At 35.0% G+C, this 25,163-nt stretch overlaps 1 protein-coding gene and 2 pseudogenes across 9 annotated transcripts in view; 1 reads left to right on the plus strand and 2 right to left on the minus strand.

Moving 5' to 3' along the window:
* The window catches only part of ZC3H13 (zinc finger CCCH-type containing 13), a 102,834-nt gene that overhangs the window by 5,309 nt on the left and 72,362 nt on the right, over positions 1 to 25,163 (minus strand). For 5 of the 9 annotated variants that reach the window (XM_019658691.1, XM_019658690.1, XM_019658693.1 and 2 more), the window contains 9 exons: positions 20,226 to 20,417; positions 15,943 to 16,026; positions 15,028 to 15,595; positions 13,220 to 13,323; positions 11,694 to 12,872; positions 10,522 to 11,031; positions 5,667 to 5,816; positions 4,093 to 4,293; positions 373 to 536 (listed from right to left, as the gene is read on the minus strand). In XM_019658691.1, the coding sequence (XP_019514236.1) occupies positions 373 to 536; positions 4,093 to 4,293; positions 5,667 to 5,816; positions 10,522 to 11,031; positions 11,694 to 12,872; positions 13,220 to 13,323; positions 15,028 to 15,595; positions 15,943 to 16,026; positions 20,226 to 20,417 (3,152 nt within the window). The remainder of the gene's footprint in view (positions 1 to 372; positions 537 to 4,092; positions 4,294 to 5,666; positions 5,817 to 10,521; positions 11,032 to 11,693; positions 12,873 to 13,219; positions 13,324 to 15,027; positions 15,596 to 15,942; positions 16,027 to 20,225; positions 20,418 to 25,163) is intronic. The other 4 variants (XM_019658699.1, XM_019658698.1, XM_019658696.1 and 1 more) reach the window with 3 other exon arrangements.
* Positions 568 to 1,926, plus strand: LOC109391284 (peroxiredoxin-1 pseudogene; annotated as a pseudogene).
* Positions 6,040 to 8,769, minus strand: LOC109391285 (synaptosomal-associated protein 23 pseudogene; annotated as a pseudogene).

The raw sequence follows: 25,163 nt of genomic DNA on the forward strand, positions 1-25,163 counted from the left end.
ATCTTCACCATTCTTTCTGAGAATTTTTTTCCTTGACCTTCAATTTAAATAAATTTTTAGTATATTTTATTACCCAAAGTAACTTTTCACAATGAAATGAAAAAATATTTCACAGAAATAGATTATCTGATGTCTTTATACATCAAATTTTGAATAACAAACTATTAATCAACACAAATATCCTATTAAAGTAATTTGAAAAGTATTATAAATTCTAATAGAATTCTTTCTTTTACATGTGTAGAAGATTGGAAAATCAAACTCATAAAAACAGATAATGAGACCATAATCTCACCTTAAAGCAATCAAATGAAAAATACGTCATTCATACCCAACAAACACTTTGCATTTTTTCCAAGGAAACAACAATACCTTCTCATTTTTAACAAGCTGCTTTCGGATTGCAGAATCTCGTCTGAAGCACAATGCTTTACAACATGGCCCAAGGTTACTGAGAAGACTTGCTCTTTCTTCCTTTCGTAGTAGTGCAGCCATATTGAGAGCCCCTAGTTCATGTTCAAAAAGACTGTCTGCATCTTTCAAAAAAAACCAAAAACAAACAAAACATGCATTAAGTTTTCTAAAATGTTACCAACTGCTTAGATGAATATTCCACAGAGTCTATACTTTATCAAAATTACCAACATTGGTGAAAATTATTTATATATTCTCTGTGAGAGTCATTCAACCTGTAGTTTTGCTGTTAGTCTGAAACAATAAATATTGTGACAGCCACTTTAAATTTAAGATATAAGAAAAGCAAACTTGGGAGAGAGAATTTAGACATTGATTATTAACTATGACTGGGAAGATAAGTTCAAGTTAAGAATTAGTGAAGTCAAATTCAGAATACTGCATACCATCAACTACTACTTAAAATTCTAGATTTTAGGACTTTAGTAGAGAAAGATTCAAATGTACTAATGTGACTATATTCTGGGACTTTTAAAAAAGCAGTTAGGAAAGTAATTAGGTGTTAGACAATTTTATCCCAGATTTGGTCACTATAAAAACCTGGACAGGTCTTCTTCCTGACTGGTTTTGGTGCCTTAGAGCTGCTGATAGCAAGATGTCTTCAGGAAATGCTAAAATTGGGCACCCTGACCCCAACTTCAAAGCTATAGCTATTAAGCCAGATGGTCAGTTCAAAGATATCAGTCTATCTGACTACAAAGGAAAATGTGTTGTGTTCTTTTTATACCCTCTTGACTTTACCTTTGTGTGCCCCACGGAGGTCATTGCTTTCAGTGATAGGGCAGAAGAATTTAAGAAACTAAACTGCCAAGTGACTGGTGCTTCTGTGGATTCTCACTTCTGTCACCTGGCATGGATCAACACACCCAAGAAACAAGGAGGGTTGGGACCCATGAACATTCCCTTGGTGTCAGACCCCATGCACACTATTGCTCAGGACTAGGGGGTCTAAAGGCTGATGAAGCCATCTCATTCAGGGGCCTCTTTATCATTGATGATAAAGGTATCCTTCGGCAGATCACTGTAAACGACCTTACTGTTGGCCGCTCTGTGGATGAGACTCTGAGACTAGTTCAGGCCTTCCAGTTCACTGACAAACATGGGGAAGTGTGCCCAGCTGGCTGGAAGCCTGGCAGTGATACCATCAAGCCTGATGTCCAGAAGAGCAAATATTTCTCTAAGCAGGAATGAGTGCTGGGCTAGCGGATAGCCATGAGAACAAAACCTGTTTTGTACTATTGTCATGCTTAAAACACAGGTCCTTAGATTTAGTCCACATGTGGTATGGGATAAGACAGGCCTTTATTCCGCTGGAGGAAATGGCCTGAACTTTGCTATGAGGCAGACCAACTGATGTGTACAGCAGTGGGGCACCACTTTTGATCTTTTGTAGTTTCTATTAAACTGGAACTGAGAAAAAACAAAACCAAAACAACCTGGACAATGTGTTAAAATAAAATCACTTAGTTTTAAGTCATAACATGCAAAAGTAGGGAAAAAAATACTTAAACTTTATAAAAATTAAAGAATCAAGAAACATTTAATAAAAATAAAGAGGTTGGATTAAAAATAAGACAAAAAGGAAGTAAAAATAACAGAATAGGGCCAGACAATCAAAATAAATTACAGGAGTAGTAACTTCAAAGCTAGCATTCTAAGAGTTGGCCAAGAGTACCATAGGTACCAGGTACTGCTTCTATAACAACATGATCAAATGGTGTTGAACAGTCCTCCTCATTCGTGGATTCCCAATTGTGGATTGAAAATAGTGCTCTCCATCCACAGTTAGCTGAATTTGTAGATGCGAAACTCAGGGATATGGAGGGCTGACTGTATATATATATATATTGAAGAAAATCCATGTATAAGTAGACCTGCACAGTTCAAACCTGTGTTGTTCAAGGTTCAACTGTACATGCAAGTTTTCTACTTTAAGAATTAAGAATTTAAGGTTGAGTTTTTTAAAAATTACATATGGAGTGGGAAATATACTTTCATCAGTACTGGGGCACGGACATAGACCACATGAAATAGAAAAAACTGGTATCAATTATTTCACTAATATTTATTGAATACCTACTATGTGTCAGGTAGTATTCTAGGCAGTGGCATAATTAGTAAGAACAGATCATTAGACATTGGATACAGCAGTAAACAAAACAAAGTTCTACTGCTTAGGAAACTTATTTTCAGCATCATACATCAGTTATCTAACAAAGCCATAGTAGCAGCAAAAAATAGGACTGATTGGTAAGGAACAAACAAACCCCTCTTTATCATGATAGTGTATTTTCATTGTTTAAATTAAGCCATCATTAAGTGAAGGTCAAACTGTATATTATAGTTAGCAAAATCAAATTAGATTTTAACTTGAGTTGCCATTAGCAAGTCACAGAGGCAAATACATTTAGAGGTGGATAAAACCTTAGGTGTTTCATTCCATCATTTTATGCCCACAGGAGTTACTTGCTTAAGACCACAGAGCCAAGCAAACAAAGTAGAAAGAGTGGGCAATAACCCAAGACTATGGTCATTTGCCAGGTTAATATACATTCACAATTATAATTTACGTTTCATACACATACATTCTATGTTTATTGGGACATATTAAAATCAGGAGTTTTACTGCTTATGCTAAGAGTTGAAAGATAAGATATGGACTCATGAAATTCATAAAGCAATTTTTTCCCAATTTTATTTTAGTAAAAAGCTTAATTCTTTTAACTAAATGTTCTTACTCTCATGAATATGATACAAAATTAAATAATGTTGCTTTCACCTTTTGCTTCCTTTCCTTTTTACACCTCCTCCCCATTAATAAGGTATTAAAAAGCTGCCACAACAAAATAAGAGAGGTGCAGATAAGAGAATTAGTGCAAAAACAAACAACCAACCAACCAACCCATAAACTAAATAAGTTTTTTGGAATAATGAAAAGTTGTTAGATAAGGTCTACACTCAATGTGATAAAATATTTTTAAACTAAAGAGTAGCAGTTAATATTTATTGAGTATTACCATGCATCAGAAACTGTTCTAAGTGGTTTAGGTTTAATAACTCATTTTCTCTTCCTAATAATCATATGAAGTTGGTGCTACAATTATTCCCAGGTCAAGATGGTGACACTATCACACAGCAGGATTAAATAATAGCTAGTAAGCAGTGTGCCTATTGGAATCCAAACCAACTGGTCTAGAGGCCAAGCTTTTAACAACTGTGTTAAAGGTTCAACCTACATAACTGCATTGGGGTAAAATTCCCCATTTCCCAGGATAAAGGGTTGCCAAGACATCCAATCTGCTTAGATATGAAAAATATCTAGTCTACTCTCCCAGGCTCTGCTTCATTTAGCCTTGAGTACACCATTTAGTTCTTCGTTAAAAGTAATTTTGATACAGAAAGGTCACTGTACTATTTTTACAACTTTTCTGTGGACTTAAATTTTTCTCAAAAATAAAACTTAAAAAGGAATTCTGACCATGAGAATGAAATAATGAATATAAGTGATTCCTCAAAAAAATAGATATAGTATTATAAGTGCTATATGAGAACAGAAGAGAATCCTTGCCAACTGCATCGTAACAGAGCAGACAGTAGAGTCAAAGGAGAATGAATTACCTTTGGGTTTTTCTAAAAGTCTCTGACATGTTTCCTTGACTTTGGTAAAGAGTTCAGAACCTGCCAACTTTTTAGAAATCCCAACTCTCAGCATAACAGCTCCAGGTGTGAACTTCAGGAGTGCAGCCCCAGGCTCTCGGGGTTCTTTTGGATGCTTTGGCATAAGACCAGACCAATCTACATCTATCACATCTAATGGATCTGTAAAAAGGTAAAAAAACAGGATTTTTTTTTACACCAACAAATAGAATTCTGTTATCTATAGAGAAATACAAATTATTGGGTTGTCAGAAAAGTCATGACGCATTTTTGCAACAAAAAACAGAAAAAATACATCATGACTTTTCTGACAACCCAATACAAAACACAGAAAGCCATTAAATAACAAGTACTTTAAACCAAAAATGTCATATTCTTAAATGTGAAAGCTTTTCTATAACCACTAATATTCAGAATCTAAGGACCTTTACAAATAAAACTTTCTCACCAAAAGAAAACAGGCAAGCAAACAAAACCCCAAGCAAACCCATTCCTATAAATAACTCATTTAAATTGCCTTTGTCGAGAGATCCCCAATGAAAGAACTCCATTATTTCACTAGAAATAGGTTGGATGTTTTGAAACTTGTGATCAGAATCTTTTCATGGGTTAAATCTAGGAAGCTATTTAGTTTGCATTTATAGTGTACACACACGCGTGCACATACACACACAATTTTACTTTTTAAAAACAAATACTTCATTATGAAATTACTTTTAAGACTCAGACAGTGGATATTATTAACATTGAAAACAAATAATCCATCCATTGACAAGGAACAGTTGAGGATATTAGCAAAATAATGTTCTATTCAGAAACTATTCAGAAATACCTAATAGCCAATAATAATAAAGATAACAATCATACATACCTTCTACATTAGTAGGAAAAATTGTGAAATATAAGAGCAAATTAAGTCAAAATAAAAATTTAATATTCTACATATCTACCCAGAAGAAGCAGAGAGTCTCAGTATGACAAAAAAAAATGTCAGTAACAATCAAACGAATTGGGATGATTCATATATATATATATAGCCAGTAGAATAAGCTCTGGCAAGGCACAAAGTACTATAAGTGAAAATACTGAATTTAGAAAATTGATAGAAAGAAGTATATAAATAGTGTTCAAATATAATTTCAATGATTGTAAATTTTTGAGTGGTCATTGCAAAAGTTGGTTTGTGGCACCACAGTTGTGAAGCTCTGTACTATATACTTAACATCTAGAACTCTGCTAGACAATCAGTATTTGGTTAGATTCCAAGTCATGTAAAATATGAATTGTAAGCTCAGGAAAACTTATAACTTTGCTATTTAAATGAGGTCCTTCCCAGTTCATAGGTAACGTCTCCTTAAAAATGAGCAGAGCCTACTGACTATAATTTTCATTTTATTGGTCTTTTAACGTTAATAAAAACGTAAAGGGGAAAGTTCTAAGTGCCTTTTATCAATTCTTACAGCATGAAAGTAAGCCCCCGATTCCTTAATATGATAAATCAAATAATTTTTATGTTCAACCTCTACAATGATTACCTGGCATCTTCTCCTCATCCTGTTGGTCCTCTCTCTTTTCAGCATCACCTGCCAGAATTTCATCTAGTTCATCATCACTGATGGGCTCGTATCCTTCTCCAGCACCAGATCCTAATGAATGTGTATCATCTAACTTGGATTCGTCATCTGCTAATTGGAAAAATTAATTTCATATCAAAGAGAGTGTTAGGGGAAGGAACATCTAAATTAAACCAAAGATGTAGAGGCTGTGCATATTAAAAAACTTAGAAAAGCATTTTTTTCATTAGAAAATAATATTTTTTAATTATTCAAAAACACTTGATAATTCCAAAAGAAAACTGAAAAATAAAATTCAATTAGTTATATTCAGTTTATTTTTATTTTTTTAGTTACAAAATTTAATTGTAAGGATCAAGCAGTGGTTATTGGTGAAACCAATCTACATTAATAGCTCTGAACTGTACAGGTGCTAGTTTTTAAATAAAGGTGACAAATACCAATCAGATTCTTATATAACACTGTTCAGGATCTAAATAAGATTCTCAATATAGTTCAATACACAGGCTAAGAGAACAACAGTGCAATCATCAATAATTAAACCAAAGGTGTAATCTTCCAAATCACTTTTAGTTAAACAGAATTCTAGCTTTTTAAAAGTCTAAATCTACATAAAACTCAAAGCAATCTAATAAGTTTTCTGAGATCAAATTTCTTTTTCTTCCCCTATCTAAACATAATTCTTGGCATTGAGAATGTGAATTCATGTGATATACTTTGTCAAACTTTTCTAAAAAATTTTAAGCCTTGCTTTAGAGAGAAATTCTCATGTTACACATACATATTTACTTATTATAAAAAGTCACTCATTTATACAAAATGTTCCTGGATGGTGCAATATGAAAAGTGATCACAGAATCTATGTACATACATGAATCACCAAGAGTTCAGGAATAAAGCTCACTTTAAGAAAACCATTTTCTTTTCTGAAGCAGAAGTTGCAAAGTTGTGATGCACAACAAAAGTATTATGTATAAAAGCTCCAAAACCAAGTATTAGCCTAAACTAGCAATAACTGCAACTTAAAAACTAAACCCAATTAGATCTGTACCGTGGCTTATGCAAGCTTTTGCTTTATGGCCTGAAGGCTTTACTGAAGTAACAACCTCTTACCTCTTGCTTCTCTTTCCTGCACACCCCCAACCCCTGCTCTAGTTTCCTTTTTCATGGCTATCTTTGGCAATGCTTCCAAATCTTGAAAGCGGAAGAACCTGCTATAGCAAATGAGGAGGGTGAAATACATGATATATGAAAAAACAATTTAAGACTATAAACTGAGCAAGAAAATACTACAAGAAAGGCTAAGCAGTAGTCTACCTTAAGGGAAAAAGAGAAAATGATAAAATAGGGGTGCTATTCTTCCTCACCCTTCTCCTGATCAGAAGAGCATGGAACCAAAATCTCGAACTCTGAAAAAGCAATGACTTTGAAAGAAGAGCTAGGCAAATGAATAAACGGGAAAGAAGTACAGCAGTACTTTTAGCTATCAATGCGTTTCTTTGCTCTGGCATTGGCATTGTCAATGCAATCTTAGTTGGTGTCAACCTTTTCTGTGATCTAGTCTATTTGTCGGTTTTGAGGCTCAATCTCACTGTCCATGTCCAGGAACATGTTCTTTAGACTTCCTAGGATAATGCCCACTTGAGTCAGGTTCTCTTCCATTTCACCTCCTTGGGCATCATTAGTTATACTATTACATAGGCAGACGCAGTTCTGTTCAATCTTCTCTGCCTCTCTCATGTCTTTGTTTGGTCCATGCCTTCTTCTGTGTGGTTTAGTTGTTCCCCCTGTTCATCCAGCATAGTAATAGTCTTGATTCCTGCATCCTAAGACTCAACAGCTAAACCCAGGATTCTCCTTGTACTTTCCAGACTCAGCAGTAACCTGGAGAGCCTTCAACTGAATTTCTTCTGATGACAGATTATCCATGATGAATTAAAACTCTTGACAGGCACAGAAACTGAAATGTGAATGTTCTCTGTCAAATTTGAAGATTCCAAGAATCCTGCTTTCTAATTATCAAAAAAAGCAGATGTAGCTGAGAGGCGGATGTGAAGAGTCACTCCTGGCATGTCAGCGGGTCATTCTGAAGAACACACCCTTTTGGTGAACTCCAAGTGCTGCCTAGAACTTCTTTTTTTCTTCCCAAGCAGTTCCAGCCACTTCCCTCTGGCAGCCATCCGACCTGACTAGGATCTACGCCCTTCTCTCACCTGGCGTCTGCGCGTCCAGAACCACCCGCCCCGTGCCTATTATATTTAGTTTCAATGGCAAGAACATAATATGAACAGCAATATCAAAATAGGTTAGAAGATGACAATTAAAATATGAAAAATAAAAGCTACCACTAACATATTAATGATGATTATGTGATGTTAATTTCTTATAGTAAAACTTTAAGTAAATCCAGACAAATCTAATTTAAAAAGGATGCATTAATTACTTTACCTAAAATTATTAATATTAAAAAAAACTTATAAAATTATTAATAAAATTTATTTGAAACTTTGATCTTAAGTTCATAATATTTAGCTCATTATGAAGGAGTTTATAGCAGTTAGGTAAAAATGTAAAATGCCATTAATTCTCCTCTCCTATTTCCAAATTCATCTTCCCTACCCCAATGTTATCCTTTAATTAATGAATATAATTCATTATACAATTTAAAAATATTTTTGTTAGTGCCACTGGTGTATATTTTATTTCTTTATTTTATCAACATTTCTCTTGAGCGAGCTCTTAACCAACTGAGCCACTCAGCTTGGCCCCTTTTATCAACATTTCTCAACCACCTAGGTAAGCTAAGCTTTGTCTCCTGGTGAGTTAGTTGTGAAATTTAATTATCCTAAAATTACAGAGTACATTTAATGTTTCTAATCACTAGTTATCCATACAATTTATTGAGTTTACAACACTAGTTTTCAAAATGCAACAATATGCTTTACAGATAAAATTTTGCAACAAATAAAATATAATAAACTATGAGATGTTTCTAAACATTATTATAGTACTCTCCCATGCCCTCACCAACTCACTTATAAGGTAACCAATTTTTTTTTTTTTTTTTTTTTTTAGCTGAGCCATCCTGCTACCTGTTGGCAGCTCAGCGGCTGCTCAGCTCGGGCTGGACTCGAACCGCTGTTGCTCAGAGCTCAAACTCTTGAGCGAGCTCTTAACTAACTGAGCCACTCAGCCGGCCCCGTAACCAATTTTAATAGCTTCTTTATATAAATATACATCTAAACATAAATGCAAATACAGGATTTTTAGTTTTAAGTTTACCCAACTCATTTTCCTACTTTAAGTGAATAAAAATTTCATCTCATAGTAGGTAAATTCACCTATAAATTTCTATGCTGCTATCTATGATCACAACCAATGAATGATATAGTTTAGAAATAAGGGAAACAGGCTCCAATCACAAGAGAACTATTATAATCACTGCTGTTCAATTATATATTATTCCATTATACCCAAGGCTGTACCTCACAAATTGATGATATTTTAACTCAAAATTGAGGTGAAATGTACTGTGAAGAACGTTGAGGTTGAAGTGTTTTGTCAAGTAGAAAAACTATGTAATAGATGACATATTGGAATATTCAATCAGATAACCAAAAGATGTAGGGACATTTACAGTTTTAAAAGACTGCAAATTCTACTCTGGGCCTAATGCTTACAATATGGCAAATAAAAAGAGTAATAAAATTATACTGCTTATATACTAAGTATCCCAGAAGCTTCTTGGAGGCCTGAAGTGGAGAAGTGATGTCAAAACAATTGTGTAAGTACTGGTATCAGAACTGGACAGTCCCACGGAGGCAAAATAACCAGGAGAATTCTCAGGGGAGCCATTACTAGTGGTACCTTAGGCTGTAATTCACCAAAGAATAAAATGCAGGGCAAGTATGTATAGGAAAAACATGTTCATTTATCAACCATTTATTGTGTCCTTGCTATAGTCTCAATGATAAAGGAATGAAAAGCTATGGTCCTTTACAAAGCAGTACAGTACAGTGGAGATAAAACCATGGAAAAATAATTATAATACAGTGCAGGGATGCCATCAAAGATGTATAAACACGGTGACATGTCATTTTTAAAGAGTAAACGCCTTTAGCAGAGAAGGCTTCTTAGAGGAAGTAATGCATAAACTGGGACTTGCAGTTTGAGGTAAAAAGAGAAGATAAAAGCAATGGGAAAAGCAGGTCCAAAGAAGGGTAGAGGACGTAGCCCATTCCGAGATGCAGAGGCATGAGTCAGTCTGTACAGTATGTGGGCATTGAAGGACAGAGGGGTGACGTTCCACACAACTGAGGCTGGTTCTGAGGGAGCCAAAGGGTTGATGTGGACTTCCCAGGGTTCCTCATTCTAGGAGTGGGAAGCGCCAGTAGGATTTTATAGTCAATCTGTCATTAAATGTTATTATTTCATACATTTGTTTTCAACTGCCCTAGGAAACAGGAACCACTAATAGTTTTCTGAATCCCTATCTAAACCAGTAAGTCATTTCAATTTTTATGATTGTTTTAAACATCTAAGTAAAAAAAGTGATGACTGTTTTCAAAATCTATAGACATTACATCTAAGTAATCTTTTATTTCATTTAGGTTTATCTGAACCAAGTCAGCCTTGACAATACTAATGAGAACACATCTTAAAATATGGTATGACTTTTCCTTATAAAATCTACTTTACCTAAAAAGCAATGGAGTCAATACACACAGCAGATTACCTTTTAAAAGGAAGTGTTTGTTTCCAATGAAATCTGAAAAGGAATGAAGCAGTACAACAGACAAAAAGGTGTGACACCCACCTTCCACACTCTCAGTTCTCTCAGCTTTATTTGTATCTTCAAATCCCTGTATAGATGCTAGATCTTTATCCATTCTTTCTCTATCCAAAGCTAAAGAGTCTCGGGACATGCCTTCTAGGTCTCTTTCATGTTCACTCTCCAGTTTTGCTTCATTGCGTTTCACTGACTCCATTTGAGAACAACTCTCGAAAGCTCTGTCTCTGTCTCTTTCCATGGAATCAGAAATCAGTCGTTCTCTTTCCCTGTCCAAGTCTCTCCTTTTGTCTCGTTCTCTCTCTCGTTCCCGTAGTCTGTCTCGGTCTCTGCTCCGTGACCAGTCTTTATCGACATCTCGATCCCATTCTCTCTGCCTTGTATCTCTCCTCTCTCTCTCCCGCTCTCTCTCGTGCTCATATCGATCTCGTTCTTGAAGCCTATCTCTGCTATCAAATGACCCAGACCTTGAATGAACCTGTCGATCTGACTCAGGAGAACTTCGTCTTGAACTATGGCTTCTTGAATCCTGGCGATCTAAAATAAATATACCATAAACAGAGTTAACAAGTGATAAAAAAAGCAATTAAATACTTCATTTTAGGGTCCTTTAAAGCTTACAATTTACCTTTTTCTATATTTATTCCCAATTCTCCAAAGAACTCACTTAAAGGAAAAACTGATTTCTCAAAGTACTAATTAAAATATGTAAAAAGCACATTTCCTTGTCTATTTCCACTATAACCACAAAATATCTTGAAAGAAATAAGTACATAAAATGGTTAAACATTAATAGAACTGACCACTTCATTGTCTGATCCCTCACTATCCCCCTACTTTATTTTCTGTGATCAAAAGAATGAATTGGCTGCTGGGAGAGCAGAAAAGTTAAAATTTTAGGCATCAATGAGTGACTTGAATACATAAGTCCTTCCACCAAGATATACTACTACTACAATCCTGATATTAAGCAGACTGACATCACTGAATGTACTTTTATTACAATATTGGCATTATTGTAATAATGTTAGTGTGGTAACAGCTAACATTTTGGTAGCATGGTTAAGCTTCTATTTTAAGTTCTCTGAAATTTAAGGCAGTGTATTAAGTAACCAATTTAGCATTTACTTTAAAATTACAATTTGCATAAAATACAGTAACAAAGGAAATACTGGCTGGATTATAATTCAATTTATTACCTGAAGAAGTACTTCGACTGGGTTCCCCACGCTTTAACTGATCAATCCTCGATTTTCTCTCTCCTGTGATTTCCAGGCTTTTTGTTTTTTCTCTGTCTCTTGAGCCACTATGCAGTACTCTCTTTCGACTACTTTGGTCATCTCCACTGCGATGGGCAGAATCATTGGATGGGGAGCGCAGACGCCCAGATGTATGACTACGATTACTCCGATTGCTCCCAAGGCTGCTGCTCCTCTTCTGATCCACTGGCTTGCGATGTGGTGCATCTTCTATAGTTACATGAGGTGCCTCTGCTTTTTCCGCTCGTGCTTTATGGCCTTTTCTATGTGAGTCTTCACTGGTAAAAGCTACACTGGCAGTACTGGCAGAGGTGGAAATAGTGGCGGATGTGCTGAAGGTGCTGGTGGCATTTGCAGTAGCAGCAAGAGTACCAGGGGCAGTGGCCAGAGGAGGGGGAGGGGGAGGAAGGGAAGACGGGGAAGGAGTCCTTCCGGGAGTAGCAGCTGCGGCAGCATGCTCTGTCACCTCTGCACGGTCAGGCACATCCTCATCAGACCAGTCACTGAATGCTGTATCTTCTTTTCTCTGAGGATCTTCTACAGTCGCCTCCTTATCATTGGACATTTCAAGCAATTCCTCTTTGGTTGTTATAGGAGGAGTCCGGGGTCCTCTCTTCTTCTTACTCAGCTGGGCTGCTTCTTCATCGGAATTATCAGAATCACCTCTGGGTCTTTTATGTTTTTTTTCAACACTTTTCTTCTTCTGTCCTTTTTTTGGTGAAAATACTTGACTATCTTCAGATGCTGTCTCTGTGTTACCCCTCTCTATTCCAACATCATCCTCTTTCTTTTTCTTAATAGGTTTCTTTTGAATTTTTGCTTTTTTCTTGTTTTCATCATGAGTTCCATCAGATGTGTCTCGGTCTTCAGATGGATGGTGTCCTATCAAGTCCCGAGTCCTTGAGCTTTCCATGATTTCTGTCTGTTCTCTTTGTTTATCTACAGAAGAAACTCTCTCTTTGAGCTCTTGCTCTTCATAGCGCCTGGAACTCTCTTTCCTTTCTGGTTTACGATCTTCCTCTTTCCATCTCCCCTGCCTGTCTTCTGGAAAGTGTGAAGGACTGAGAGAATGAGATTCGTGAGGTCGTACAACCTGGCTTAAGAGTCTGTGTCTTTCATCTATAAAAAAAGAGAAAAGCAATCACACTTTCACCAAGTTAACAAACTTTGCAAGTTACATATAAATAATAATAAACCAATCTCTGATTTTCATTTTAAAACGTGGAAAACGGCAATAACTTCAGTAAAAATAAAAATATGGCTTTACTACAAAGCTTAGGAATGACAGTGCCATTATAATAAAACAACTGTATTTCTAACACATACTTTAGTCACACAGAAGATACTCAGAGGCAGCAGAGCAAGAAAAATTTAAAATTTTAATTATTTCCTACTAATGTCAAAGAATGGTCTCATGGTTACAAAGGAACATGAATATACAGACATAGAAAATAGACTCCACTTACTTTTCTCATCTCCACTGTTGTAGGTGTCACTGTCGGGAGAATGTTCTCGTCGGCGCTTAGGTGACTGACGAGGGCTAGGGCTCCCTTCATTTCTATAGCGTTTCCTAAATTGGACAAACAAATGTAATCTATAAAATTCTAGGCGGTGAAAACGAGACTTTTCACTACAATTTTTACTATTATTTCTTCACTCTAACTAGAATGTGTAATTGTGGGATAGCAATATTGTCAGAGCTATATCATAAAAAGGGTATTCAGCATGTTAATAAAATTCTTCACTTCATTTGTTAAGACAACTGTGAACTTAAAATACACGACAGCATATTTTCCTTTATTACACATGTAGAATTACTCAACTGAAAATCATTACATTTAAATACTGCAAGGTGGTAACATACAGTAGAGGAATCACGATATTAATGAACACTTTACTAAAACATTTGTTAATTTTACATTTTTATGATACAGAAACACCTTATGTTGAGAAACCAAATGAAAAAATATTGGCTTTAGAGTAAAAAAGATGGGACTTATTCTACATGATTCTAATACTTACTATAAAAACCTCAATAATCAAGGAGTAGGGTATTGACATGAGGTTATAAAATTAGATCAATGGAACAAAATCAACAGTCCAGAAGTAGATCCATACATATGTAACTAATTGATTTTGACTAATGTCAAAGCAATTCAATAGGGAAAGAAAAACATCTTCAATAAATTGGAATACAATAAATGTATATTCATCAAGGAAAACAAGAGCCTCAACCTCTACTCATACACAAAAATTAATTCAAGATGAATCATAGACCTTTAGACGTAAAATCTAAACTACAAACCTTCTAAAAGAAAACAACAACAAAAAATCTGAAATCTTGATAAAGATAGGTATAGATAAACAATAAAGACATTAAACATAGAAACAAAGAAAATTTGTAAATTGGACTTTGTCACAAGTGAAATCTCCTGCTTATCAAAAAACTATTAAGGAAATAGAAAGGCAAGACACAAAAGAAAACATTTTCAATACATATATCTCACAAAAACTTTGTATCCAGAATCTATTAAGGACTTTTGCAACTCAAAAGTCTATTTTCTGAAGGGACATGAAATGATGCTCAACATCACTGGTCATTAGAAAAATGTTATTCTAACCACAGTAAGCAAATTACACACATTCGAATGGTTAAAATTTAAAAGATTAACATCATAAGCTGGTGAAGATGTGAAACATCCGGAAATCTTAACATATATGGCAAGAGTGTAGAGGATAAAACTATTGTTGAATAATTGTAATCTATTTCTTAAAATGTTAAACCTAAGTTATCCTATGACCAGCATTTCCACCTGTGGATATTTACTCAAGAGACATAAAAATATATGTCCACACACACACAAAAAAGATGAGTTCAACTTATAGCCATGTTACTTATTATGCAACCCTAGGTCAATTCCTTGAAGTCACTGAACTTTAGCTTTTTCATTTGAAAGTAGGGGAAAAAATGAGCATCCGTATCATTTTATGTTGGTTTCTGGTTAAAATAAGTATATGGCAGTTGAGTAAGCTAATGTGCCATCAAAAATGTAACATAAATAAGAATGATTAATTATATCCCCTGGATACAGAGATATAGAATAGGGCAACTATTACAATTCTAAGATTTTATTATAATAAAATTATAACACAGGAAAATGTAGAGAGGAAAAAGAATTAACAAGATATTAGGAGCACACTGAAAGCACTAAATGGAATTTTAAATTCTTTACTGAAATGTAACTTAAATAAACTGATTCACAATCACTCTTACTTTGATTTTCTCTCATCATGTCCATCTCTTAGACTCCGGTCTTCTCGGATATCTTCTCGCTTTTCTCTGCGGTCCTCTCGTCCTTTGTCTTTGTCTTCCCAATCCCTTTGACGTTCTCTTTCTTTATCCCTTTCTCTTGCTCTTTCTCGTTCCCGTTCTCGCTCTCTCTCCCTCTCCCGTTCTCGGTCTCTCTCTCTCTCCCTTTCTTCTCTCTCTCGCTCTCGCTCCCGTTCTTTTTCCCTATCTCGCTCCCTCTCTCTTTCTCTCTCTCTATCATGGTCACGATCTCTCTCTCTTTCACGGTCTCTCTCTTTTTCTCTTTCTCTTTCCCTCTCCCGTTCCCTAGCACGCTCTCTTTCTAGTTCTCTTTCCTTCTCTCTCTCCCGATCCCGCTCACGTTCCCGCTCTCTTTCCCGCTCTCTGTCACGTTCTCGTTCCCGATCTCTTTCTCTAGCCCTTTCATCTCTTCTATCATCCACTCTGTCTACTCTTCGTTCCTCTCTTCTTTCATCACGCTCAAGCTCGTCACTCCTTCCCTGATGTCGAATTGGTGAGCTTGGTCTTTGATCTACAATGAAAATCAAGTTTTGTCAGTGATTAATTTGACAGATAGCCTATTGGTAAGACAGTATGGCAAACCTTAAATTTCATCTTGGTATAGGGTCACAGTGGCAATAAATACAAATCAGGTACTATCTTTACTTTTAATTCAATCATCCAAGTAATCACCCCTTGATGTTTAAAAATATTTTTTTCTTAAAGGTAATTTTCATTTGCTTTCTAACTAACATGTTTTCTGCTCCCATCAACCCCACCAACCTCCCACTGATCAGCCTTTGATCTTTTTCTGCATGCTCCCTACCCTACCTCCAGCCCACTGCTCCAACCCCACTTTCTGCCATCTCTACCCTTCACCTCTGATCTTCTCTGTCCCCCCAGCAGGACCTGAGAACACTGGTGGCAAAGGATAGGGGCAGCAGGAGGTGTAGAACATAGGAGCTGAAGGAAAAAAAAAATTTCCCTCGTAAGTCACACCTCTAATTTCAGGCAAAAATATATACACATCAAAGTGCAACTATTACGTGAGGAAAATATAGTAGAACAAAACAAATATTTGTTGCTGCAATATCAGTTTATCATAAACTAGAATATTAAGGGTACTGATGCTTAACAATCTTGAAGTAATTAAATGTAAAAAGTGTTTCATGGGATATATATTTATAATTATAACTGCTAATAAATTTAGTTTTATTTAATCATATAACTGATTACTCAGATGAAGAGCTCTTTTCTTATTAACTGATAATCTCACCATATATATATATATATATACATATATATATATATATATGTATATATATATATATGAATTTTTTTTCAATACACAAATCATATAAACACAGAAAATGAATGCATGATGCCCAAATGCTCAGTTGAGCAGGAAATTAGTCTGGGATCAAAAAATATGTAAGAGAATGGCATGAACTCTTCCATGGAGATAGTCATTTTAAGTCACTGTGGTAGGATCTAGGTTACTGTGATGCTTCTTCTTTCATCGTATATAACATTTATTGGTTAATTATAAAGGTCATACTATAATATGGCCAATAGGCTTGCAAGTGGCATATCTAACAATCAACTTATTAAGCAGAATAATTTTAGGGTATTTCTAAGGAAGGGTTCAATATAGTAATTTGAATTTCCTTTCTTACTACAGAGGAAAAAGACAAGAATTACTCATATTTACTCTTTAGAGGTTATAGATGGATAAAAAAATTCACAGAATTTTAAAGCTAAAACAAAACAAAACCTTGTCCAGCCCTTTCCCCCTTTCCTTCTTAAAACACAGAAATTATGGTCCAGAAGTTTATTTGCCAAAGTCATAGAGATGGTAAATATCAATACATTAGGACATTAGACTAGAAGTCAGTTCTCTTAAACACTTTTTTACTTCTGCTGAAACCAACTTAAATTTAAAATGGTTCTATTGTACTACATTTTCAATTCCCAGAATGCTATATGACTGTCTGAATTCCTGAGGGGTCATACTAATGTCACAATGATTACAAAAGAAGCTAAAACAAATTCAATACTGCAACTTATAGTAATTCCTACTTGAAATTTCTGGTTATAGTAAAGTCAGGGGATAGACTATTTTACTCAAAACATTCTTTTTTGACATATAAAAACTATTTTTCCAACAAAAATGACAACGTTCCTTACTTCAAAGAAAATAGAAACACTGCAAAAACACCATTCGAATATGTCTAAACTATTTTCTCTCTCTTTCCTTTGTTCTTTGAAGATGTGTTTCTCTTCATTTACTTCCTTATCTTAATGAATGACATAACCATTTATGAAAGCTAGAAATCTCCGAGTTATCCAAGTCCTATCATATTCAAGTAGCATTAATTTCACTCTTAAAACGTGTCTTCTACTTTCTCTCTCCATTTCTATAGTTATTATTATTAACTTAAAGTTTGATCAGTTTTTAGATGTCTATGTCATCAATAGTCTAACTGGTTGGTATCCTTGTCTTCGGTCTTTCCCCAGACTCTCTTATACTTTTTTGATGAAAACTCTGCTTTTCCAGCGGCTTAAAAGCAGTTACCTTATAGGTAGTGAAAAGGCAATTAAATCTAAAATTTTTAGCCTGACTTATAAGCCTGACAAGCTGATCTATCGACTCTCATTAATCCTTTTTCCAAGCTTCTTTCCTTTTCTAACAATCTAACAATTATAGCATACCTCTACACCAATCTTGTAATTCTTTACTACTTCAAAACATAGGTTTCTTTTAGTCCTATGTGTCTGGACATGCTCTACCCTCTCCCTGCAAAGTGTTTCTTCCATCGTTCCTTCTGGCGAACTCTGATCCTTCACGCCTTAATTCAGATGGCCCTTCTTTAGGAAGCTTTTTGGATTCCTGCAAAATTCTGTTTGGTCCTTTGTCTTCTCACAGAACTTTATATAGTAGTAGCATTTATCACACTTTGCCTATTTGTACCCTAATTAGCCTGTAAAGATTTAAATTCCTGAGCACAGAACAAGGTGACAGGGTACATCTCTACCCTTAGCCTCTATTAATCTCCCTATTGGTCACCATATTCTAGTCCCATTGGTCTTCTTTCAAACTCTAGGACATAGTAAGCTATTTCTCAGGGAATCGGCACATACTCTCTTCTGCACAGAATATTCTTACCTTCAATCTCTGCAATGCTAACTTCTCTTAAATGCCATTTCCTCAAAATTTTCAGGAACACTCTATCTAGATAAAGAAGGTCCTTATCTTATCCTTTATTTCTATCTGGGTTCCCTGTTTGTTTTCTTGATAGCACTCAATAATTACTCTCTTCTGCACAGAATATTCTTACCTTCAATCTCTGCAATGCTAACTTCTCTTAAATGCCATTTCCTCAAAATTTTCAGGAACACTCTATCTAGATAAAGAAGGTCCTTATCTTATCCTTTATTTCTATCTGGGTTCCCTGTTTGTTTTCTTGATAGCACTCAATAATTATTTTTTGGGGGGTGGGGTGGTGGTGGTAATCTCCCTCCCTATTAATTCTACAAGCACAAGGACTGTTGTATTCCAACAACCTAGGAAAGCGCACAGGGACTCAGTCAACACTTGTAGAATATATCATTAACCTCAAAAAAATATTTTTATTTCAATCATAAAACTGGTATTTATTGAAGTTGTTCTGGTAAAGTGAAACAGAAAGATAACAGGACTTGCAATCAGACAATCTAAGTTTGAATTCCAGCTCTGAAACTTGCTTCTCTGTAATACTGAAAAAATCATGACCCTTCTCTTAGCCCAAACCTCATAAATATGAAACATGGATTTTCTTATCAAACCTACATTCGCAGGGATATTGTAAAGATAAAAGGATTTTAAAGGATTGTGTGTGTATATTAAAGCAAAGTGTATATATATAAAACAACTATCAAAGTTTTTGGTAACTCAGTGTATGTGTGGTTGAACTAAATATAAAGTTAAAACCAAACATTATTACTGAATTAAGGCACGACATGAGAAAAACCTGAGCTAAAATATGAAACTAAAAAAAAAAAGATATAAAAAAAGCATTACCAGGATATGGTGTTAAAGAGAGTAAACAGAGGTGAATTAGCATTGCGGAAGAAATCATTTCAGATATGAACACAGAATACATAAACGCCAGCTTTATCTGTAACTAAAGAAATCATACACATCTTTTAACCAAAATGCATTAGGCTTACCCCAACCAACTCTGATCTCATCCACGTCTCTCATCTCAACTATACTCCCCAAAGTACACTGTGCCTTAGAGACTTCACTCCTCCCATTACTGCACATATCAAGATACACTATTGCCTCTTTGATTCAGATCACTATGAAGTATGAACATTCAATTCTCTACTCCATCGTTTCATACTTTATTAATCTCAGCTTTATAGCAAACCTGACTTTAGTAACTAGCCAAAATTAGTTAAAACCTTCCTAAAGTCTTAAAATGTTTAAGGCCCTAATATGTAAGGGCAATAAAAGCTTGTTAAAGAAAGTACTTATCACTCTTCTTAAATGCTTTCTAGTAATCATGCTTCAAAACTGACTTAAGAGGTCATCTAATAAAGTAACAGAAAATGTTTAACTTAAGATATACAAGTTATAAAATTAGCTAAAGCAAGCATTACGTATCCTCAGGAAGGAACATGAATAAAATGTTTCTTCAAACAATCCCCAGCCCTACCATTATCATTTTTTTTCTTGTTCCTCTCTGGGAATCCTTATAAGACTGTTTATCATATCACAGCTAGTGAGTGAGTGGCCAGGATACTCAGATGAGAAAGTTTAAGTATCTCCTGAATCTGAAATGCCTGGAATGACCCCCAAGCATCTACATTTTTTTAAAGGTTGTGAGCTATTTGGTTAAGGTGACAGACTTACAATAGGGCACCTCAGTTCTTGCAGTATGCAAGTACCTATTACCTCAGTATCTACACTATTGCCAGGTACTGGTAGCTAGCTATTTACATACTCTCCCCTAAACTAAGTAAACAAGAAATACAATATAAAACAAGAATACAATAGTTTCAAATGTGTCAATAAGCAAAAGTATTAAAACACATATAGAAAAGTAAATTGATAACTGTTTTAAAAGAACAATTCTTCCAATGTTGGTCACTATTCAGTAATATTTCATTTGACAAACCTCTCTCTCTGTTGTCACGACGGTCTCTCTCTCCATGTCTTCTCTCAAAGGAAGAATCCCTTGTTTGATCTCTGTTGTCTCTATCAGGATATCTGTCTCTTTCAGGGTAGCTACTTCGAGTTTCCAAGCTGTCGTGATAGTTGCTACTACTACTGTGACTATCAATTTGAGAACCTCTTGTGCCTCGACTTCCTAAACAAAGGATATTCACACAATGTTTAAACATAGGCATTTTATTTAACAAGTTTCATCAATCATAATCTTTCCTCCCAAAAAATATACAGATAAAGGTGTTTGTTTTTATTCCAAAGTGTGCTAATCATTGTTGAAAAGATATTAAATGTTGGATCAGAACACCAAAGTTGTCTAATGATTGACTTGGTAAGCTAAGCCCAATTACCTCTATCTATAAAAGAAGTCATATAATGGAATCATAGAGCAAGAAGGCTCATTTCAATTAACCCAAAAAAACCAAAACAAAAATAAAAACGATTCATATCTAATTTACAGAAAGACCATGAAAATAACGAAAAATATGAATATACATTAATGCTTTGGTTACAGTTTACAGTGAAAACATTCCAATACAGAACTAAGGCACTTTGTTGAAATTAAGTGGTGTCTGCTAATTTTCATTAAAAAATGTGGGAAATGAATGTTTATAGTAACTTTATTTGTAATAGCCCCAAACTGGAAAGGACCCAAATGTCTTCCAAAATGTCTTCCAAAAGGCAAATGGTTAAACAAACTGTGGTACACCTGAACCATGGAATACAATAAGGAACAAACTTTTGATACAACTTGGATGAACTTGAAGGAAATTATGCTGAATGAGAAAGTCAATTTCAACAGGATACATACAGTGTGATTCCACTTATGTAATATTTGTGAAACAATAATTATAAAAGGACATATTAGTGGTTGCCAGAGATCAGGGATGGGGGAGGGGATTTAGGTTGTGGCTCTAAAGGGGAGGCTTGTGATGGTATAACTGAGTATCTTGATTGTGGTGATGGTAATGCAAGGCTACACAGTCACTAAGGAAAACAGTATGGAGGTTTCTAAAAAATTAAAAATAGAACTAGCATTGATCCAGCAATCCTACTTCTGAGTATATATCCAAAGGAACTTGAAAACAGGATCTAGAAGAGATATCTGCACTCCCATGTTCATTACAGGATTATTCACAATAGCCAAGACATGGAGGCAACCTAAATGTCTATTGACAGGTGAACTGACGGAGAAAATATGGTATATACATACAGTGAAACATTATTCAGCCTTAAATAAAGAAAATCCTACCATTGGAGACAACATGGATGAACCTGAAGGACATTACGCTTAGTGAGATATGTCAGACACAAAAGGACAAATACTAAGAGATAGCACTTATACGTGAAATCTAAAATAGTCAAAGGCATAGAGGCAGAGAGTAGAATGGTGGTTGCCAAAGGCTGGAGGGAGAGGGAAACAGGGAGGTATTAGTCAATATGCACAAACTTTCAGTTGAATAGTCCTAGATATGTACTCTATGGCACAGTGCCTAGTTAGTAATGATGTATTATAAACTGAAAAATTTGTAAGAGGCTAGATCTTATGTTCAGTGTTCTCATCATATAAACACACACAAATAAAAAAGAGAGCAAGAGGAAATTGTTTTTTGCAGGTGATAGATATTTTGTGGCATATGTTGTTGTATATACTTATCTCCAAGCTCATCAAGTTGTACACATTAAATGTGTGCAGTTTTTTGTATGTCAGTCATACCTCAATAAAGTGGTTTAAAAAATGCATAGTGCTATGTATACACACACATAAACACATCCTTTATATATAACAGGCTTTGAGCCCTGAAAGCATTACAGCATAATTCTAAATACTGTAACAGGGTATTTTAATAATCAAAATATCTGTAAAGACTATTTTAATAATTAAAGACCAGAAAGAAGAAATTTTAAACATTTTTTAAAAGGCCATATATAACATCTAGGAATAAAAAGGTTAAATGCTAAAAAAAAAAAAAAAAAAGTTAAATGCTGGATCAGATGCTGCTAAGAGAAAATTAGTTAAAAAAAAAAGGGTGTGTAAGGGTACAACCCAGAAAGTGAAAGAGAGATAACAAGATAAAAATTCTGAATGCAGAAGGACAATCAAGAATCAAGGAAACAACAATGAAGAAGATTCAACATATGTCTAACATATGCCTAAATACATACTGTTTAGAGTCATAGTTAAAACAAAAAGATACAAAAAGTTGAAAAGATGGAAAAAGATGTATCCAAACAAATACTACCAAAAGAAATCTGTGAGTAAAATAAATTTCAAGACAAAAAACACTATTAGGAATAAAGAGGGTCTTTCCAAAATGATAAAAGAATAAAGCAAAGCCTCAAAATATTCAAAGCAAAACTGGATGAAATTATACAAAATCGTCAAATTAACAATGATAGTGGAAGATTTAACTCACATCTCTGTAATGTTAGAAAAAGACTAAAAAAATTAAATGCAGACCTGAAAGCACAGTTAACAACAAACTTCATCTTGGAGACACACTTTGCATCCAACCATTAAAAGCATATGCAGGACATTTATAAAAACTGACAGCTATGCCACAAAATAAGTCTGAACAAATACAACAGCCAAAGAACTGACTTCAAAGAGTATTCTCTGACAACAATTAAAATTGGGAGAGGGGATTTCTTTAAAAAAGCATGAATGGAAACTTAAAATCCTATTTCTACATAACTTGAAAGTCCAAGAAGAAATCATATTAACACTTAGAAAGTGTTTAGAATGTTTATTAATATGAATATCACACATTTCACAACAAAGTAAAACCTAAGGGTAGAAATTAATGAAATAGAACAAGACTACAAAGGAAAACAAAACCAAAGATTATGTAGTTCTTTAAAAACAATCAAAATAGACAAACCTCTGGCAAGATGGAGCAAGAAATAAAAAATAAGAAGAATGTAATTATAAATGTAACAGAGATTTAAAAAAAAATTTAGCAACATCTTTTTAATCAAAAATTTGAAAACAATTTCCTGAAAAAAAGTAACTTGCTATATACACTGCTTCAAGAAAAAACAGAAATCTTAATTACTACAATAACCTAAATGTGTAACTCTTAGAGAAAGTCAATTGGTAGTAAAAGCTCTAAGCATCAGAAAATTGAAAAACAAGGCTTAAGGCAAATGTTACCGACTGTCAAAGAAATGATAACTAATCATATACAAACTGTGCCAGAAAACAGAAAAAGCAATAATTCTGAACACATTTTATGACTGGTATAACTGATTCCCAAACTGAACAAGGACAAACTGAACAATCCCCAAACTGAATAAAAAAATGCACTATGCAGTCAGTGGTACACTAGAACTGGTTCACACTGGTTCACACTCGACAGAGCCAATTGTGTGTGTACATCTCTTTCCCAATTCCATGTTGAATGACATTAGTACTCGAAATCTGCTATGGGAGGAGTATTTATACCATAGAAATTGGCAAAAGTTACAAGTGAGGTATGAAGAGTTAGTTGTTAGATATTTATCATAATACCATTAATTATATGCCAATCTCAATTAAAAACATGGATGCTTAAATGACATTAAATTTTAACAAACCTATTCTAGCCCTTGTATTATAAAAAAATGAAAAATAGCATTTATCTTAATAATGCAAGAATAGTTCTAAAATTTTAAAAATACATTAACATAAATAACAAGGTAAAAGAGACCAACTATATCAAACTACATGATCGTCTCAAGATACAGAAAAACCAGTCATGACAAATGCTGTTCACTAAGTTGGGAAAATTAGGAGACATCTTTAACACAATAAAAGTAATTTGCTAGAAAAAGCACCGTGCGGGCCAGCTGAGTGGCGCGTTGGTTAAGAGTTGGCTTGGGACGCCAGCTCTGAGCAGCAGGGACCCAGTTCAGATCCCACAGGGGGGCCAGTGATGTTGCACCCTCTACAGCTAAGATGGTGGTAAACAACAGCTTGACCTGGAGCTGGGCTGCTGTGAGTCGCCGGTGTGTAGTGGGGCTGCCTGGCAGTTGGCGTGAGCTTTCGTGAGCTGCCGTGAGCAGCCATGCACTGGCCAGCAAGCAACTGCCTCACCCGGGAAGAGCGCAATGATAATACCAACATGTGCCAGTGAAGCAATGTCCTCCACAACTAGACTGAAGAACAAAAGGACAGCAACTTGTCTGTTCCCCTCCCCTGATTCCCCCAAAAAAAATCTTAAAAAAAAAAAAAAGAAAAAAAAGAAAAAGCACTGTGCTTAGTGGTGAAATGCCAGTCTTTAAAATCTCAAACAAAGCAAAGCCCATTATATTACTATACTGAACACTATGTTGAAAGAATTGCTCAGCAAGTAATTGACAGTCAATAAATAAAAATCAGAAAGGAAGAGATAAACCTGTCTGTTCCCAGACATAAATGTTGAAGAGGAACTAATTAGATCTACAAAGAAAATACAGCAACACCACAATGTAAGATTAATATATACACATCAATGACCATTTCCACACACCAGCAATAAGCACAAAAAAATGAAATGTTTTATAAGATATCATTTAGTGACACCTGTACATAGTTATCCACTGAAGCACTGTTCAAAAACAAAAAGAGTCTGGAACATCTCAATATCCACCAGTGTAGGACTTATTACATTTATGGTCTATCCTACAATAGACACTAGGCATCAGAAAGAGGAGGAAGCTATTTACCCAACTGACTAATATGGAATGAGCTCCAAGATATTTAAGTGAAAACAGCAGGGTCTCAGGCACTACATATTGGTTTTTTAAAATAAAAGTTTTTTTAAAGAAATTACATTTGTGGGCCGGCCGAGTGGCGCGATGGTTAAGAACTGGCTTGGGACGCCAGAGGGCCCCGGTTCGGATCCCACATATGAGGGCCAGTGACACT

This window comes from Hipposideros armiger, unplaced genomic scaffold (genome assembly GCF_001890085.2).
Source record: "Hipposideros armiger isolate ML-2016 unplaced genomic scaffold, ASM189008v1 scaffold_287, whole genome shotgun sequence".
Lineage (NCBI taxonomy): Eukaryota > Metazoa > Chordata > Mammalia > Chiroptera > Hipposideridae > Hipposideros > Hipposideros armiger.